Source organism: Lithobates pipiens, unplaced genomic scaffold (genome assembly GCF_037356315.1).
Source record: "Lithobates pipiens isolate NorthernLeopardFrog02 unplaced genomic scaffold, aLitPip1_a1.2 Scaffold_3, whole genome shotgun sequence".
NCBI lineage: Eukaryota > Metazoa > Chordata > Amphibia > Anura > Ranidae > Lithobates > Lithobates pipiens.
The window spans coordinates 104,332,776-104,354,032 of record NW_027507790.1 but is presented as its reverse complement, the minus strand read 5'-3'; the positions used below and the strand labels follow the sequence as shown (position 1 = coordinate 104,354,032).

At 43.8% G+C, this 21,257-nt stretch overlaps 1 protein-coding gene across 1 annotated transcript in view; it reads left to right on the top strand.

The window, feature by feature from the left end:
• ADAMTS19 (ADAM metallopeptidase with thrombospondin type 1 motif 19) overlaps positions 1–21,257 on the top strand; it is a 354,949-nt gene that overhangs the window by 132,744 nt on the left and 200,948 nt on the right. Inside the window, exon 9 of the mRNA XM_077463285.1 lies at positions 14,648–14,753. Coding sequence (XP_077319411.1) covers positions 14,648–14,753 — 106 coding nt within the window. The remainder of the gene's footprint in view (positions 1–14,647; positions 14,754–21,257) is intronic.

Sequence of the window (21,257 nt, the reverse complement as noted above, 5' to 3'; positions counted from 1 at the left end):
ACACAGAGTAGGTTAGCTGAGGCATTCGGTCCGGAGTCCTCTAGGTCACTAAGGACAACATGATCCGCAGCCACCTCCTCCCAGCCACGTACAAGTCCATGGGTTTCTTGGGACTGTAAATCATCCCTAAAAGACTGCTGCTGCTGCTGCTGATGCTGAGTGCCAGGCTCCACCTCCATGCTGACACAAGCCTCCTCTTCCTCCACGTCCTCTTCCTGTGTCATGGGTGGGACAGCAGGAACGCTGTCTAGATAAAGGGGGCCTTGAGAGGCAAGGAAGTCCTCCTCTTCCTGCCTCTGTTCTGCCTCAAGTGCCCTGTCCATTATTCCATGCAGTGTATGCTCCAAACGGTGGACAAGAGGTACAGTGTCACTGATGCATGCACTGTCACTGCTCACCATCCCTGTGGCCTCCTCAAATGGTGACGGGACAGTGCATGCACCCCTGATCATGCCCCACTGGTGCGGTGAAAAAAAAAACGAGCTTCCCTGACCCTGTCCTGGTGCCATAGTCTCACAGGTACTCATTGATGGCCCTCTGCTGCATGTGCAGCCGCTGAAGCATGGCCAACGTTGAGTTCCACTTGGTGGGCATGTCACATATAAGGTGGTTCTTGGGCAGGTTCAACTCCTTTTGGAGCTCAGCCAGCCGAGCACTAGCATTATATGATTGGCAGAAATGCACACAGAGTTTCCTGGTCTGCCTCAGGACATCCTGTGAGCCTGTTACCTTCCCAAGAACCGCTGCACCACCGGGTTAAGGACATGAGCCACACAGGGCACATGGGTTAGTTGTCCTTGTCAGAGGGCGGAGAGGAGGTTGGTGCCATTGTCGCAAACGACCATTCCTGGCTTAACCACTTCACACCCGGGCCAATTCTGACATTTCTCTCCTACATGTAAAATTCATAATTTTTTTGCTAGAAAATTACATAGAACCCCAAACATTATATATGTTTTTTTAGCAAAGACCCTAGAGAATACAATGGCAGTTGTTGCAACTTTTTATCTCACACAGTATTTGCGCAGCAATTTTTGGAACACATTTTTTTCAGAAAAAAAAACAGTTTCAAGCTTTAAAAAAACAAAAACAGTAAAGTTAGCACAATTTTTTTGCATAATGTGAAAGATGAAGATACGCCAAGTAAATAGATATCCAACATGTCACTGTTCAAAATTGCACACACTCTTGGAATGGCGCCAAACTTTGGTATTTAAAAATCCCCATAGGCGACCCTTTAACATTTTTTACTGGTTACATGTTTTGCGTTACAGAGGAGGTCTAGGGCTAGAACGTTCGCAGCGATACCTCACATGTGTGGTTTGAACACCGTTTTCATATAGGTATGTGTTCGCTTCTGCGTATGAGCTTACGGGGACAGGGGCGCTTTAAAAAAACATTTTTTTGTTAATTTTACTTTAGTTTGACACTTTCAAAAAATAAAAAATACATTTGATTACTTTTATTCCTATTAAAGGAATGTTAACATCCCTTGTAATAGAAATATGGCATGATCGGACCTATCTACAGTGAGATGTGGGGTCAATAAGACCCCACATCTCACCTCTAGGCTGGGAAGCCTAAAATCCGTTGGAATTGGTGAGTCGGTAAAAGCACCAGAGGGCGGCGGGAGGGGGGATGTCCCCTCCCACCGCCCGTAAGAACGAACAAGTGGCGGAACAGCCGATATGATCATTCTTATGGTGCAGGGAATCGCCCGCTGAAAAGGCCAATATCTGAATGATGTCTGTAGCTACAGGCATCATTCAGATATACCCCCGGAAAGTCAAGGACGTCCCAGGACATCCACCCGACGCAAAGTGGTTAAGCTGGCGTGTCGTTAACCACCTCTCGGCCTGCCCCTGCAGAGCTGACAAAATATCTGCCCCAGTGTGGCTCCTGTCCCCCAAACAAACCAGCGCAAGCACGGCATGGCATTGTTTTGCCTGCATACTTGCGTAGCCCCTTGAACGCCTACGAAGCATCACTGGTTCCGAGGACAAAGCACTGGAAGAGGCCATGGAGGAAGAAGAAGAGGAGGAAGTGGAGGAGAGAGGTGTGTCACAACCAGTAGTAGCATTTTGGAGGCGTGGTGGTGGAACAACCTCCAACACTACTGCACCTTGTCCTGCATCCTTCCCAGCTGCCAGAAGAGTGACCCAATGGGCCGTGAAAAATAGGTAACATCCCTGTTCATGCCTGCTGGACCATGAGTCAGCAGTAATATGCCCCTTACCGCTGACCGCCCTGTCCAGCGAAGCATGGACATTGCCTTTCACTTGCCGGTAGAGAGCCATAATCGCCTTCCATGAGAAAAAGTGGCGTTTGGGAACGTGCCACTGAGGAACCGCACATTGCACAAACTCACGGAAGGGGGCCGAGTCTACCAACTGAAAAGGAATCAGTTAAAGTGCTAGCAATTTAGCCAAGCTAGCATTCAACCGCTGGGCATGGGGATGGCTGGGGTGTGAACTTATTTTGACGGTCCAGCAGCTGAGGTAGGGAAATTTGCCTACTACAATCGGACATCGGTGTACTGCTAGCAGAGTGGAGGTCTAGTGGAGTTGGAGATCCCAGCTGATGAGGAGCAAGGAGAGGTTTACCTTTGTTCTTTGGTGTGGGTCTTTAAGGTACACTTGCCAATGAGCTGCATGGCAGGTCAACATATGTCTGGTCAAGCATGTGGTGCCCAAGCGGCTGATGTTTTGGCCCCGCGAGATACGCTTGAGACATATGTTGCAAATAGCAGCGGTGTGATCTGATGCACTTGTCTTAAAAAAGGTCCACACCAAAGAACTTTTGGAATAACGCGCAGAGGCAGCGACCTGCACAGGCGGAGCTCTGCAGTGTGATTCAGTCGGTGTGCTGCCCCTAAGCTGGCCCCCGGAGGGCATCCTGCCTCGTTGGAGATGTGCCTCCTCCTCCTCTCTCCTATCAGGCACCCACATGGAGTCTGTGACCTCATCATCCCCTCCCTCTTCATCACTGGAGTAAACCTGGCAGTATACTGCAGCTGATGGAACATGACTGCCAGATTGCTCTCCTTCTTGACCATCCCCTCTCTCTGTGCTCACGCTACTGCCTTCCTCTAGGTGGGTATCATCATCAGAGCCTTCAAAACGCTGGGTATCCTGCTGGAACATGTACCCAACACTGGTCTCAAACAGTTCAGGGGAGGACATGGTGGGTCTAGGGAAGGAGTGACTGATGACATTGAGACGAGGGAAGAGGACGCGTTGGCAGCTGCTTAGCTAGTACCCTGAGCCTGGGTGAGAGAGGATGAGGAGGATGAGGCGGGCTTGGTCATCCACTCTACCAAGTCTTCGGCATGATGCGGCTCAACACGTCCAGCTGCCGAAAATAAGGATAAGCGTGTCCCATGGCCATGTGCTGATGACAATGCACCGCGTCCACGACCAGCACTGAAGTCTCTAGACACAGAGCCTGCTTGCCCTCTTTTATTGGCTCATGCCTGTCTGCCTCTCCTTGTTGGCCTTCCAGACATAGTAATAGTCTGCAGAGAGATGGGAAAACCAGCAATTGGGTAGCTTTAGGTGCACACTGAGCAGATGACACAGTACACCGACTGTAATTACTGCAGCTGCCTGCCTGTGTTACAGAAACAGAACAACACCAGCAATAAGGGGTAGCTTCAGGTGTATACTGTGCAGGAGGCACATAACACCCACTGTAAATGCTGCAGATGCCTGTATTACAGAAACAGAACACCAGCAATAAGGGGTATCTTCAGGTGTATACTGTGCAGGAGGCACACAACACTCACTCTAACTTCTGCACTGTAGATGCCTGTATTACAGAACACCAGTAATAAAGGGTAGCTTCAGGTTTAAACTGTGCAGGAGGCACAGTACACCCACTCTAACTTCTGCAGATGCCTGTATTACAGAAACAGTACACCAGTAATAAAGGGTAGCTTTGGGTGTATACTGTGCTGGAGGCACACAACACCCACTTTAACTGCTGCAGATGCCTGTATTACAGAAACAGAACACCAGCAATAAAGGGTAGCTTCAGGTGTATACTGTACTGGAGGAACACAACACCCACTGCAACAGCACTAGATTTCCAAGCAAGTAAGCAACAAAGACACTGTCCCCACCTACCCTGCTCTTTCACTGACCGCTGCAACACACTACATAAGGCCACCGCGCTGGCGGCCTTATATAGTGTGGGGCATGTACTTAACCCCCCTGAGCTATAATTTTCCACATACATCATGCCTGTGGCCAATTTTGGCTCTCCTCGCTGCCGGCGCTGTGATTGGCCAAGCATGTGGGGTCACAGTGCATGCTTGGCCAATCATGAGCCAGTAATGCACTGCAATAGCGCATTGCATTGTGGGCCGTGAGTGCCACACAAATATGGTGCGAACGGCCCACAGAGTTCTGGCTTCGCCAAACAATATTAAATATTGATGTGGCACTGGGCTTTTGAAATACCCTCACGGAAGGAGGCTGATCGGTCACATAAGAAGGGTAAGGCACCAAAAATCTGTAAACTATGGGGGCGTATGTAACATGATAACTAGAATAGTTAAAATTTATTATAGACACATATTATTTGGTGAGTTTTTTACATACTGAATTCAACATATAGAAAAGGTATAGCAACAATGATTGGAAAAGGAGGGGGGAACGAAAGAAGAAGAAAGCGATGAGAAAAAAGAAGGAAACATCCATAAAATAACATAAATTAAATAAGGAGAGGGATGAAAAGGAACCGGGAGGGGGAGGGACGAGGGGAGGGAGTGAGGGGTGGAAGAGGAGGGGTAAAGATTAGGGGAGGATAAGAAAAGAAAAGAAAAATAGAAAGAAATAAATGAATGAACTGGGACCTAATTATAATGAATAGCTCAAGAATTGTAGCCTCTAATATATATAAAAATATAAAAGATTAACTATATTGTCCGCACATATGGACCATAATGTGGATAAGTATACTTACGTAGACTTAGCAATATTACACAAACAGTAGAGGCAGTGTTAACTGCAACAGAGTAAAATTGGACAAATAAACAGAGGGTAATTGGTGATCCGGATAACACTGAGTGTCTAGAAAAGGAAAAGGTAACTATGATTGCTTGATAGTTATCAAAAGGAGCTAGATATTGAACTGCAGAAGGGGGTATATAATCTAAATGTTGCCACTCACCAGGAAGAATCGCACATTGAGGTAGCTGATATGTATCAAAGGGACTGTTCGGGTACTAGAAGCAGTCCCTAGAAGCTAATACAGCATTAAAAAGATTCCTGGGTAGACAACAAAGCCTCCAGCAGGGGGATAAATTCCCAAAGCTTTAATAGAGGGTTTTGAAGAATAACTTGAGTGCTGATAATCCTGAGATATGTAAGCAATTCATAAACCTAGTGGATACAAGGACAAGGAAAAAAGGGACTCAGATTAGTAAGGTGTAATAAGAATCCTGGTAGAACAGTAGTAAGAAAGAGAAGGGCTATCGCGCTATACCTTAATATCACCATGTAAGGTGGAACCCTTGTTAGGAGCCACCGATCGGGTATAAACAGCTGTTGCATATAGTCAATTGAAAGGACGCTGAAAAGAGTCCTTAAATACACACGCCTCACCTGTAGTCAACCAATCGGTGTAGCCGATGTGACATCATGTAGACCGGCCGCTCCTCGCAAACTGCACAGTGTCAAGCGCCAGTGTCAAATTAATCCTACGCTTGGCGGAAGAGAGGGGAGCAGCAGAAGCGAACAAGGACCCGGCAGAGGAACATCGCCCTGTCTGGTCCAACATGCGGCAACACTCCGCAAAGGATTGCAGAGTGTGGCGCTGGGCAGCCGCATAGTACTAGAAGATTGAGCTCGACCCGACAGTAACCAGACAGCATCCACCAGAGGGAGGGCAAATGAGATAACCATGACAACACACAAGTCACATTGTGCACATTGTGCATTTACGATACAACATCAGTGAAACACACAAAATAATAGATATAAAAAATACATAACATGGTATAATATTAATTGGTACCCACTATTAAAGTTGGCAGAAGCAACATTGGTAGTAACAACATTAGGTACAGTTGCATATATGCCTGGACAGGCACATAGTTGCTAGAAAGAAAAAAAAAGGAGCTCAAAAGGATGGGGAACCACCAGCTAGGCCTAAATAGAATAAAATTCAATTCATCAGCAAATTTCTTGTTTGCTGATGACTTAAGAATTCCCTTCACAACTACGGGGCCAAGCCCAACCCCTGAAAAACAACCCCATACCATAATCCCCCCACCAATTGGTTTGGACTAGTGCACAAAGCAAGGTCCATAAAGACATGGATAAGCAAGTTTGGGGATCAGGAACTTGACTGGCCTGCACAAAGTCCTCCTGCGAGCCAGGCCTTCTCGTCCATATCAGTGCTGACCTCAAAAATGTGCTTCTGGAAGAATGGTCAAACATTCCCATAGACACACTCCTAAACCTTGTGTGCAGCCTTCCTAGAAGACTTGAAGCTGTTATAGCTGAAAAGGGTAGACACACTTAATATTGAATCCTAAGGACTAAGACTGGGAACTGGGATGCCATTAAAGTTCATGTGCATGTAAAGGCAGTTATCTCAGTACTTTTGGTAATATAGTGTATACACTTACTAGGACCTATTTAGACAGAAGCCAATTAACCTACCAGCACATCTTTGGAGTGTGGGAGGAAACTCACATAGGCACAGGGAGAACATGTACATCCACACATTGTGCCGTAATCTGTGATTCAAACCAACAACCCTAGTGCCTAGCCACTGTGCTACCAACCATTTTGCCATTATTCTTGAAAATTGTCAGACTTGGTTTTAAAGTTTCAGTTCCTATTAACTTCTGTGATAGAACTTGTGAGCTGTTCGGTAAACATCCTGCAAACTGAACCCAAGTATGTCCAGTGAACTGAACCTAGGCTCATGCCTTATTGCCATTGCTAACATCTCAATCTGCAAATGTTAAAACAAGTATGCAAATCAGGAGTTCTCGCATAAATCTGACTTTGCTTTTCTACACACTTGTTCCAGATCTGTAATTTAGACCAGTATTTCTCAACTTCAGCCCTCAAGGCGCCCCTACAGGTCATGTTTTCAGGATTTCCCTCAGATGAAACAGATGGGGTAATTACTAAGGCAGTGAAACTGATCAAATCACCTGGTAAGAATGGGAAAAAGGGGGGAAAAGGGGGGGGGGAATGGGACTTTATATGAAACAAAACACTTGGGTAGATTGAATCAAACAATAGGATCAGAATCATTTATTATAAACACAAAAAAGTGTAGTGCAATTGATAACATTAATAGTAAATCGATATACAATTGGCAGAATTATTAGGCATGATAAATACATGACACAATAAAATTCATAACATAGTAGCATCGTTACATGTGATTGGTAATGAACCTGCAGTACACTCACAATTGTATAAAACAAATAGTAGAGTAGTGTTTTAGTAGTCCCCTAGGGTTCACCCTTAATACCCCAGCTCTGGAAGGGTTACCCCCACTCACCTGTGGTTCCCACTTCACATATTGGCCCGTCTGTCTATCATGGATGTCACCTCACCTCTCAGTGCCTTCAATCAATATCATCGTTCCCATTATATTGGAAATGTATTCTCTACCCATAGGTAAGAGTTGCTAAGACATTAGTTATCTACCATAGGTACCCCAATTTATATATAGCTGCTCCTGATGAGTGGAAACAAACTACGCATCAAGCTTTTCCTGTTGGAAGTTATGCCACATTAACCATGTGTCTACTATGGGTTTGATTTGTTTGAATCATCAATCAATTTTATATTGGTTACTATTTTTATACACTTGTGAGTGTACTACCTGTTCATTACCAATCATCTGTAACAATGCTACTATATTATGAATTTTATTGTGTCATGTATTTATTATGCCTAATAATTCTGCCAAGTGCATATTAATTTACTATTAATGTTTTCTATTAACTACACTCTTTTGTGTTTATAATAAATTATTCTGATCATATTGATTGATTCAATCTGCCCAAGTGTTTCATTTCATATAAAGTCCCATTGCCCCCCCCCCCCCTTTTCCCTTTCTTACCAATTAATTAGGGATGGAGACTTGTGTACTGTATAGTCATGGTTCTATAAAGTCCCACCACTATTTCTCTTTAAAAAAATTGATCAAATCACCTGTGCAAAATAATGGAAAGCCTGAACATTTCTAGATCGTTTTTTTGCAGATCGGTTCACACAAGAGCACGGAAGCTATTTGTGGAATTATGAATAACATTGGAAAATATAATCGCAATTGAAATTGCATGATTTGAATTGCACTGTGTATTTTTTTTTTTTTGCACAAACTTTTGTTTTAGCTGTTTGGAATGATTTATATTTATATTTATTGGTTTTCCTGCATAATTGCACTTTATGCAGCGTGCACATCTTTTTGCTTATTTGCACATTTTTGCTGATTTGCACGCTATTTAATTGTCATTTGCACTAATTCATATTTGTTTACATTATATCAATTTAAGAACGTTAAAATTTAGTCAGCTATTGCTAATTGTGCACTTTGTTTTTTTGCACATGTGGGTGTAGATATACATGTAGGTATATATATTTTTTAATTAATGGAGGTTTTTTTTTTCGTAATTATTTGTTATTTAGCTTTATACATTTTTAGTTGCATGATTATTATTGAGGATTAATATATTTTTATAAGAACACTTTCTTTATTATGAGAGTCTATTTATACTGATCACTGAGGTTCTATTGATTATTGAGGTTTTTTTTTTTTTATTGAGCACTATTGAGACAATTTAGCTATATAGAGAGTCTACTGACAGTGAGTTTGAGGTCTGTAAGAGAGTGTATTGTCGGCTTTCTCCTTGCTTCCTCACAACTGTGTGATTGAAGGGGAGGAAGAGTATTGTTCATTGATTAGTGGAGGCTGTTACTATTTGATTGATGTCTCCAATATCTATGAGATATCAAGCCCCAGACTCTTTTTTATTCCTGTGGAGCTACTTTTCTCATAGTACCTTCAGAGGACCATTTGTATAGTTATATTTATATGTATTGTCAGATTAGAGATTGGTAAGCACCACATTCAAACCCATAAATAGTAGCTTGTTGTTTTGGTGTGGGAACACCCTGATGTTGGCAGCTGCCCCTTATTTACACTGCCAGTTTAATGCCATATAGTTCTGTGTGCGTTACTGGCAGTTAAACGCCATATAGTTTTGTGTGCGTTACTGACAGTTTAACACCATATAGTGCTGTGTGCGTTACTGCCAGTTTAACGCCATATCGTTTTGAGTGTGTTACTGAAAGTTTAATGCCATATAGTTCTGTGTGCATTACTGCCAGCTTAATGCCATCTAGTTTTTTGCATTACTGCCAGTTAATGCCTATTACTTCTGTGTGTGTTACTGCCAGTTTAACGCCATATAGTTTTGTGTGCATTACTGTCAGTTTAATGCCATATAGTTCTGAGCATCACTGTACGTTTGGCGCATTATATTGCAGTATATTATAGTGTATCCGTGGAGTGTGTCTGTGTAGTGTGAGTACCCAAATTAAACTGCACCAAACACTTTACATTGATTACACTTTACACTATCTGTATGGCTGAACTCGAATCGCACAGAGATCGGATGTGATTTGCACTGCAGTGCGGTGCGAATCACATCCGTTCTCATAAACCACTGCAATGTGAACCCAGCCTTAGTGACACTGGCGACGGGGGGTGATCACGGGGTTAAACCTTTATTGGGGGGGTTAGGGGGGTACCTTAGAACTAAAGGGGGCTAACCCTAACTGCCCTAACAGTTATTACAGTCACAAATGACACCCGCCGGGTGATCAGGGGGTTAAACCTTTATTAGGTAATAAATGGCGGATGCCCTGAAACTATAAAAAAATAACTAACCAACCAGCGTCACCTGTAACAGTTATATGGTGATCACTGGTGAAAGGGTTAACTAGGGGGCAATCAGGGGGCTTTATGCGGTAGTATATGGGGGTCCCTGGCGCTATAAAAAGCTGCGGTGAACCTAAATACCTACCTGCCTAACTAGCCTCACCTGTGACACTAATACAGCGATCAGAAAAATGATCGCTTATTAGGCTGGGTTCACACTGGAGCGATGTGGGAATGCCACGAATCCGCGGCGGGTTCCCGCATTGCATGCCTCCCGGCGGCAGTTCACACTGCCCTATGCGAACTGCTGGGAGTGTCAGTGAAATGTTAATGACACCCCCAGATCAGTTCGCATATCGCAGTGCGATCTGCAAACTCGGATCGCATGGTGTGAACACCCATGCGATCCGATTCTGCTGCGGACCAAAAAAAGGGTCCCGTGCGAGTTTGCGGCGGGTGCGGCGGGTGCGACACGAATTCAGCCATACTATCTGTATGGCTGAACTCGAATCGCACAGAGATCGGATGTGATTTGCACTGCAGTGCGGTGCGAATCACATCCGTTCTCATAAACCGCTGCAATGTGAACCCAGCCTTAGTGACACTGGCGATGGGGGGTGATCACGGGGTTAAACCTTTATTGGGGGGTTAGGGGGGTACCTTAGAACTAAAGGGGGCTAACCCTAACTGCCCTAACAGTTATTACAGTCACAAATGACACTCGCCGGGTGATCAGGGGGTTAAACCTTTATTAGGTAATAAATGGCGGGTGCCCTGAAACTATAAAAAAATAACTAACCAACCAGCGTCACCTGTAACAGTTATATGGTGATCACTGGTGAAAGGGTTAACTAGGGGGCAATCAGGGGCCTTTATGCGGTAGTATATGGGGGTCCCTGGCGCTATAAAAAGCTGCGGCGAACCTAAATACCTACCTGCCTAACTAGCGTCACCTGTGACACTAATACAGCGATCAGAAAAACGAACGCTTATTAGGCTGGGTTCACACTGGAGCGATGCGGGAACGCCACAAACCTGCGGCGGGTTCCCGCATCGCATGCCTCCCGGCGGCAGTTCACACTGCCCTATGCGAACTGCTGGGAGTGTCAGTGAAATGTTAATGACACCCCCAGATCAGTTCGCATATCGCAGTGCGATCTGCAAACTCGGATCGCATGGTGTGAACACCCATGCGATCCGATTCTGCTGCGGACCAAAAAAAGGGTCCCGTGCGAATTTGCGGCGGGTGCGGCGCGAATTCAGCCATACTATCTGTATGGCTGAACTCGAATCGCACAGAGATCGGATGTGATTTGCACTGCAGTGCGGAGCAAATCACATTCGTTCTCATAAACCGCTGCAATGTGAACCCAGCCTTAGTGACACTGGCGACGGGGGTGATCACGGGGTTAAACCTTTATTGGGGGGGTTAGGGGAGTACATTAGAACTAAAGGGGGCTAACCCTAACTGCCCTAACAGTTATTACAGTCACAAATGACACCAATGCAAAAAAAATAAAAAATGCAATTGGTGTCACTGTGACTGGGGGGGCAGGGGTAATTGGGGGGGTGATTGGGGGGTGAAGGGGGGGTGTGAGTGTGCCTGGCATGTTCTACTGTGTAGTGTCGTGTTGGTGCAACTCACCAATCCTCTCTCCTCGGTGCCGGAACGAAAAATACCGACACGGAGGAGAGATTACATCACTTCCTCTCCTGTGTTTACATTACAGGTGAGGAAGTGATGTACGGAGCATTTCCATTCGTCGGGAGCGATCGCGAGGGGGTGGCCATGAATGAATGGCCGCCCCCTCATCCCGGATCGCTCCCGAACGAATACCGACCGCCGCAGGCACCGGGGGGGCCCGATCGGGCCCCCCACCCGCGGGAAGGCAGGGACGTATATATACGCCCATATGCCTGCCCGTGCCATTCTGTCAACGTATATCGTCGTGCGGCGGTCGGCAAGTGGTTAAGGAGGCCACAAGGATGGTCCCTGTTGTGAGGCATTTTGTAATTTTTTAGTCCCTAGGCTGTCAGTTTCCACATCCAATTGGTAGCGTTTGCATCACATGGTGGATGATTACCTCGGAGCCAAAACAGAGATGGAGAGCTTTCCAGCTGATGATCCACTGACTTACTGGGTCATGAGAATAGACCACTGGCCAGAACTTGCCCAGTATGTTATTGAGTTGTTGGGCTGCCCTGCATCCAGCATGCTTTCAGAATGGCCATTAAGTGCCGCAGGAGGTTTCATTACTGATCATGTGTCTGTCTCAGACTCTGTGGAACGTTTGACTTTTATAAAAAATTAATAAGTTCTGGATTACCAGCTATGAAGCCCCTGATGCCGATGTCACTGAAAAAGTCTTTTTGGCATGTGGAATCTCTGCAGGACTTTGAGGCTACCTAGCTTTGAGGGTGTTCAATCATTTCATCTGGAATAATGTTTTTGGCATAGGTTTCATGGGCCCAATTACCACCCAAAGACTAATTTATAAGCACCTGTTTGACAGGTGCATATCATAGCATTTTTTTTTTGCCTTCATCGAGAGCACCTCTATAGGGTTATGGTGGGAAGGCGCCCCCGACAACCAAAGAGTACATTTTCTGCACCTGTTTGACAGGTGCATATCATTGCAATTTTTTACAGTAAGGCCAATTCTTGCTTTCATCAAGAGTACCTCTATAAGGTTACGGTGGGAAGGGACCACTGACACCCAAAGACCAATTTTTCGGCACCTGTTTGACAGGTGCATATCATTGCAATTTTTTACAGCAAGGCTAATTCTTGCTTTCATCATTACCTCTATAGGGTTATGGTGGGAAGGCTCCATGACACCCAAAGACCAATTTGTGCAAAGCAGTTGTGGTGTGCTAGTGTGGGGTTAAAACAGGTGGTGAAGAGGCAATATAAAACATTTCAACAAGTCCTTAAAGTGGTAGTAAACTCAGTTTTTTTCACTTTGTACCTACAGGAAAGCCAATAATAAGACTTGCCTGTAAATACAGTGAATATCTCCTAAACTTGCACTTTTTAGGAGATATTCACACTGCATGCAGCCCGTGAAGTAACCGGTGCATGTGCTCTGAAGAGTTGACATACTGTAGCATACCATACGTTCCAAGGACATAGTGGGAACGGATTGGTAGTTCATCCTTTTCCTTTATCCTAAGATAAATGACCACTGTGTACTCTCCTACCTTCAAGAGAGACCCTAAACCTCCTTTAAAATGCGTTACATTTTATATATTTTTTTTTGAGAAATCCTAACAAAGGTTATGTTTTATACCATTTGCCTAAGTGCTTTGGGGAACACCCCCCCCCCCCCCCCCCCGTTCTGTTAAAGTTTTTCAAAATTTAACATTTTTTTACTTTATAGATTTTTATCTACTCTGTTGGGTGGGGGGGGGGGGGGCTTTGGTCAATTGTCAGGGGTCCAAACAGGTCCCTGATGTCTCACATTTGAGATAGAGAAAGGGACTGAGAACAGAGACTTATTAGTCCTTTTCTCTGCAGCCTCAGCTGTACTGGATCCACAAGCATCAGCAATAAGGCAGTACAGCCAGCCCTCCTGCTCAGCAGGTGCCCAGGCCCCCCCTTTTGAACTGATGGAGCCTGGTCCCAGTACAGGAGGGCTGGCAGCACTGCCTTATCAGCGGTCTTGAGTTTACATATTAACTTCCTCCTGCCTGTGCATATGTTATCAAGCTAATTGGTTCTCAGACATTGTTTGGGTAATGATAACTCTACCAAAATATCTACCTTTTACTTTAAAGGACGTACATATGCACTCATGTAACTACTAATATGTACAGTATAGAACACCCAGATTACCCTTGTGTGCCTCATTTATCTCAGGAATGACACAGGCTGTGATGCCGTATTAAAGTAACTCTGACTCTTTTTTTTCTCTTTTTTTTACTTTGCTCCTTGAGCAGCACTGTTAATTAGTGAAGTGTTCAGTAGGGTGCTTTAGAGAGCTGGGATGCTTCTCCTATGTGAGAACAGCAATAAGACTCTCCTTGGGCTGCCAGCACTGGTATTTATATCCTTGCTGCATCACTTAGGCAGATAAAAAAAAAGTAAAAACAAATATTAATTATGGTATATGCAGGCTGATTGCATTATTTTAATAAATTAAGAGGGTTCGATTGAGCTCTAATGTGGAATTGTGGCCAGGCTATTCATGTTCTTCTTGTACTTCTGGGAAATTAAACATTTGCAAACAGGCAGACTTTTTATTGAAAAAGAGATTGTCTCTGAAATAAAGGATTCTTACCTATATGTTCACAATCTTTTTGACAATGTATGCATCCATGGGAGTTACAGTATATCATCTTGATGTGGCCAATCAAGGTAGCCAAAGATCTTGGATACTGCACCTTTGGAGGGGAGTTGTGTATAGTTCTGTTTTAGAAAGAAGTGAACAATTGTTAAATAATTGTTAAATAAAATAGGCCACTGATCTCTGTAGCTACAGGCACTGTGCATCAATTCATCCCAAATATGAAATAGAAGCATTAATGTTGTTCAAGTCATTCTCTCATTAGCTCAGTTCACCATTCCCTCTACCAACCCCCCCCCCCCCCCCCCCATTGTGACTTGGAAACTTTTCAGCCCTGAAGAAGGGGGGCTGAACAATATGAATGACTTGGGTGGCGGTTCTGGTGTGAATTATGAGAATTAAAAAAAAAATAAAATCTAATTTAACATTAAAATGTATTTCAGGTATTGCATATCTAAATGGAATGTGCAGTGATAAGAGAAAATGCATCATCGCAGAAGATAATGGGCTAAACCTTGCTTTTACTATTGCCCATGAGATGGGTCATAAGTAAGTTTATATGAAAAGAATTTATACTTTAAAGAAATAAACTGTAAATATTCATAGAGTGAATAAAAGTATACAGTGCACAGATTAATGGGTTCCTTACCAAAAAAATATAGGCTTTGCATTTGCAGTTTAATTGACGTGGATCCCAGTGCATACACAGACTTTAGAGAAGGTCAGCATATCCCGCCTACCATTGTTTTGTAAATATTTGTATATTTGAGTATTGATTGAGTGAAGTAATACATAGCATAACTTTGGAGAACAGTGATTTAGCACATCAAAAATATAATAAATATAATAAATTCTGAATGTAGCAATGTAACTATGGAAAATTAGAAAATTTTCAGTAATGTCATTCAAATTTAGACCGATATGTGTATGTATATATATATATATATATATATATATATATATATATATATATATATATATATATATATATATATATTTTCTGTGTTTTATTATGATAGAGCACTCCTCCTCCTGGGGCGATGCAGACTGACCCCCTGCTTAGTGTGGCTTATTTTTCTATCTCATTGTCTTTTTCTTGGTGTACGTTAGAGAGAAAAATAAGCCAGTCACTTCAGTGTTGTTATCTTTTATTGCTAAACTCAATTCTAGAAGAGAAAGTTTAGAATAGTCTTAACTGTTATGAATGACTTTCATTCATGACAGCCTGCTTACTATTGTGATCTGTGATTGACTACAGCTAATTATATGGTACAGGGTGCCAGGTACCATGTGATAGCTGTGGGCCACTGAAATGTGGTGACACTAAACTACCTGATGAGAGTACGTAAAGAAAAAAGTTTAAAAACTTGAATAAAAAACTATTACATTTTTTTTGTCCATACTTTCACCAGCCAATATCCATGATTACCGCCACACCCGTCATATGATGATGCAGTACTGCACTGGTGACAGTATGTAAAAAAAAAAAAATTTTTAGTTTCCACAAAATTGTAACATAAAATTACAACTTCGGAAAAATAGCTATGGCTCTTACTAAATACTAGGGATGATCATGATGTTCGAGTCGAACGTAAGTTTGATTCGAACATCGGGTGTTTGCCAAATTTAGAACATTATGGAATGTTTGCGGGAAATTCGAGCGCCAGCGGATTGCCCCATAATGCACCATGAGATCGCAGTGCATTGACGGCTGCTGATTGGCCAAAGCATGCACCTGACCTGCATGCTTTGGCCAATCACATCATGCTCTGCTGTGAGAGCCATGATTAACCAAAGGCATGGTGCCCTTGGCCAATCAGGGCTCAGAGGGCTAAGTCCTTACATAGAGGTCGTACATAGTGTAATGAATGAGAGCAGCAAAATTACATTTCTAAAGGAAAAAATTTAATATAAAACTGCTCACAGCTGTAATGTATTGCCGTATCCCGGCAATATACATAACAATCATTGAACTGTTGATGGGGACAAGGGCTGCTTCCCCACAACCCTTGCCCGGTGGTTGTGGGGGTTTACAGGGGGCTTATCGGAATCTGAAAGCCCCTTTTAACAAGGGGGCCCACAGATCCCAGCCCCCCTATGTGAATAGGTATTGGGTACACTGTACCCCTACTCATTCACTAAAAAAAGTGTCAAAAAAGTAAAAATGACAGGAGACAGTTTTGGACAATTCCTTTATTACATTTTTTTTTAACCACTTTCAGACCGGACCATTTTGCTGGTAAATGACCAGAGGTCTTTTTACACTTTGGCACTGCGCTGCTTTAACTGGTAATTGCGCGGTCATGCAATGTTGTACCCAAACAAAATTTGCGTACTTTTCTTCCCACAAATAGAGCTTTCTTTTGATGGTATTTGATTGCCTCTGCGATTTTTATTTTTTGCGATATAAACGTAAAAAGACCGCAAATTTTGAAAAAAAATGATATTTTCTACTTTTTGTTATTAGAAAAATCCAATAAACTCAATTTTAGTCATACATTTAGGCCAAAATGTATTCAGCCACATGTCTTTGGTAAAAAAAAAGTCAATAATTGTATATTTATTGGTTTGCGCAAAAGTTGTCACATCTACAAACTAAGGTACGTTTTCTGGAATTTACGCAGCTTTTAGTTTACGACTGCCTATCTCATTTCTTGAGGTGCTAAAATGGCAGGGCAGTACAAAACCCCCCCAAATGACCCCATTTTGGAAAGTAGACCCCCTAAGGAAATTGATAAGAGGCATGTTGAGCCCATTGAATATTTTATTTTTTTGCCTCAAGCGATTGAATAATGACAAAAAAAAAAATTTTTTTTTTTTTTTACACAAAGTTGTCACTAAATGATATATTGCTCACACATGCTATGGGCGTATGTGAAATGACACCCCAAAATAAATTCTGCTGCTTCTCCTGAGTACGGGGATACCACATATGTGGGACTTTTTGGGAGCCTAGCCGCGTACGGGGCCCCGAAAACCAAGCACCGCCTTCAGGCTTTCTAAGGGCGTAAATTTTTGAGTTCACTTCTCACTACCTATTACAGTTTTGAAGGCCATAAAATGCCAAGATGGCACAAAACCCCCACAAATGACCCCATTTTAGAAAGTAGACACCCCAAGCTATTTGCTGAGAGGCATGTTGAGTTCATGGAATATTTTATATTTTGCCACAAGTTGCGGGAAAATTACAAACTTTTTTTTTTTTTTTTTTTTTTCACAAAGTTGTCACTAAATGATATATTGCTCACACATGCCATGGGCATATGTGAAATGACACCCCAAAACAAAATTCTGCTGCTTCTCCTGAGTACGGGGATACCACATATGTGGGACTTTTTGGGAGCCTAGCCGCGTACGGGGCCCCGAAAACCAAGCACCGCCTTCAGGCTTTCTAAGGGTGTAAATCTTTGAGTTCACTTCTCACTACCTATTACAGTTTTGAAGGCCATAAAATGCCAAGATGGCACAAAACCCCCACAAATGACCCCATTTTAGAAAGTAGACACCCCAAGCTATTTGCTGAGAGGCATGTTGAGTCCATGGAATATTTTATATTTTGCCACAAGTTGCGGGAAAATTACAAACTTTTTTTTTTTTTTTTTTTTTCACAAAGTTGTCACTAAATGATATATTGCTCACGCATGCCATGGGCATATGTGAAATGACACCCCAAAATAAATTCTGCTGCTTCTCCTGAGTACGGGGATACCACATATGTGGGACTTTTTGGGAGCCTAGCCGCGTACGGGGCCCCGAAAACCAAGCACCGCCTTCAGGCTTTCTAAGGGCGTTACAGTTTTGAAGGCCATAAAATGCCAAGATGGCACAAACCCCCCCAAATGACCCCATTTTGGAAAGTAGACACCCCTAAATTTAGGGGTACACTAGTGAGACTAGGTAATAAATGGCGGGTGCCCTGAAACTATAAAAAAATAACTAACCAACCAGCGTCACCTGTAACAGTTATATGGTGATCACTGGTGAAAGGGTTAACTAGGGGGCAATCAGGGGGCTTTATGCGGTAGTATATGGGGGTCCCTGGCGCTATAAAAAGCTGCGGCGAACCTAAATACCTACCTGCCTAACTAGCGTCACCTGTGACACTAATACAGCAATCAGAAAAACGATCGCTTATTAGGCTGGGTTCACACTGGAGCGATGCGGGAACGCCACGAATGCGCGGCGGGTTCCCGCATCGCATGCCTCCCGGCGGCAGTTCACACTGCCCTATGCGAACTGCTGGGAGTGTCAGTGAAATGTTACTGACACCCCCAGATCAGTTCGCATATCGCAGTGCGATCTGCAAACTCGGATCGCATGGTGTGAACACCCATGCGATCCGATTCTGCTGCGGGGCAAAAAAAAGGGTCCCGTGCGAATTTGCGGCGGGTGCGGCGAATGGCTGAACTCGAATCGCACAGAGATCGGATGTGATTTGCACTGCAGTGCGGTGCGAATCACATTCGTTCTCATAAACCGCTGCAATGTGAACCCAGCCTTAGTGACACTGGCGACGGGGGGTGATCACGGGGTTAAACCTTTATTGGGGGGGTTAGGGGGGTACCTTAGAACTAAAGGGGGCTAACCCTAACTGCCCTAACAGTTATTAGTCACAAATGACACCCGCCGGGTGATCAGGGGGTTAAACCTTTATTAGGTAATAAATGGCGGGTGCCCTGAAACTATAAAAAAATAACTAACCAACCAGCGTCACCTGTAACAGTTATATGGTGATCACAGGTGAAAGGGTTAACTAGGGGGCAATCAGGGGGCTTTATGCGGTAGTATATGGGGGTCCCTGGCGCTATAAAAAGCTGCGGCGAACCTAAATACCTACCTGCCTAACTAGCGTCACCTGTGACACTAATACGGCGATCAGAAAAATGATCGCTTATTAGGCTGGGTTCACACTGGAGCGATGCGGAAACGCCGCAAATCCGCGGCGGGTTCCCGCATCGCATGCCTCCCGGCGGCAGTTCACACTGCCCTATGCGAACTGCTGGGAGTGTCAGTGAAATGTTACTGACACCCCCAGATCAGTTCGCATATCGCAGTGCGATCTGCAAACTCGGATCGCATGGTGTGAACACCCATGCGATCCGATTCTGCTGCGGGCCAAAAAAAGGGTCCCGTGCGAATTTGCGGCGGGTGCGGCGGGTGTGGCGGCTGCGGCGGGTGCGGCGAATGGCTGAACTCGAATCGCACAGAGATCGGATGTGATTTGCACTGCAGTGCGGTGCGAATCACATTCGTTCTCATAAACCGCTGCAATGTGAACCCAGCCTTAGTGACACTGGCGACGGGGGGTGATCACGGGGTTAAACCTTTATTGGGGGGGTTAGGGGGGTACATTAGAACTAAAGGGGGCTAACTCTAACTGCCCTAACAGTTATTACAGTCACAAATGACACCAATGCAAAAAAAAAAAAAAATGACATTGGTGTCACTGTGACTGGGGGGCAGGGGTAATTGGGGGAGTGATCGGGGGGTAAAGGGGGGGTGTGAGTGTGCCTGGCATGTTCTACTGTGTGTGTAGAGTGTTGGTGCAACTTACTGATCCGCTCTCCTCCGTGTCGGAACGAAAAATACCGACACGGAGGAGAGAATACATCACTTCCTCTCCTGTGTTTACATTACAGGAGAGGAAGTGATGTCACGGGGGATTTCCATTTGTCGAGAGCGATCGCGAGGGGGTGGCCATGAATGAATGGCCGCCCCCTCATCCCGGATCGCTCTCGAAGGAATGCCGACCGCCGCAGGCACCGGGGGGGGGCCCGATTGGGCCCCCCACCCGCGGGCAGGCAGGGACTTATATATACGCCCATATGCCTGCCCGTGCCATTCTGCCGACGTATATCGTCGTGCGGCGGTCGGCAAGTGGTTAAAGTGTCCCGTGATGTCCATCTTCAATCACAACATCCGCCAGTCCATAGAAAAAAAAAAACAATTAAAACCCAGGTGGCCCCGCCCTCAGCAATATAACAGCTGTCATCACAAAAAAAAAGGCTGCAGTTGGATTTTGGAAGGGTACCTCAATGCCATTATTTTTTCAATTTTGGCACAGGGTTCACCTTAATATTCATGCCAGACCCAAAGGGCCTGGTAATGGACTGGGGGGGGGAGAACTCATGTCATTTTTTCCAATGATTTTTATCTATATTGCCAGGATCTGACAATACATTACAGAGGCGAGCAGTTTTAAATTACATTTTTTCCTTTAGAAATGTAATTTTGCTGGGGTACTGTTATGAACATGGAAAAGATGCACTACTTTACAGGCAGACTATTGAATGGAATGCTTCATTTTTTTATTGTTTCAATTTAAGCATTATTAAAATCACTGCTTCTGAAAAAACTGACAATTAAAATTTTTTTTTTTGCAATGATACATGTCACCTGGGCAGTACCCGGGTCCCTATACACTTTTTATGGCAATAACTTGCATATAAGCCTTTGAAATTAACACACTTGATTTTTCATATTAGTGTCCCATGGACTTTATTGGTGTTCGCACTCATTTTTTCGTATGTTCTGCTGTGAACCGAACCAGGGGGTGTTCGGCTCATCCCTACTAAATACCTTGGAGTGTCTACTTTACAAAAAAGGGGTCATTTAGAGGTATTTGTACTGTCCTATAGGGCCTGAAGAAATTAGATCAGGTACATCAGGATTGATCAATTTTCAAATATCTTTACACCATAGTTTGTAGATTCTAAAATCTTCACACAGACTAAATAATATACACTGATTTAGGTTATTTTTACCAAAGAAATGTAACAGACTACATATTGGCCTACATTCATCAAAAAAATTGGTAGGCAAAATTCTTTACACGGTACAAAGGGTAAACCGCGCTACTCGAACAACAAAAGAAAACAACCTAAAAGCAGCAACCCTAATCGTAATACTCCGATATCAAACTAAATAGGTGAAAAAAATGAGCTGCGCTAAAAACAAATTAGAAATTAAAAATTAATCAAACACCTAAAACCTAATCAAAACCTATACAAAGTAAGCATAAAAAACAATATTAAATAAACAAAAATGTGATTA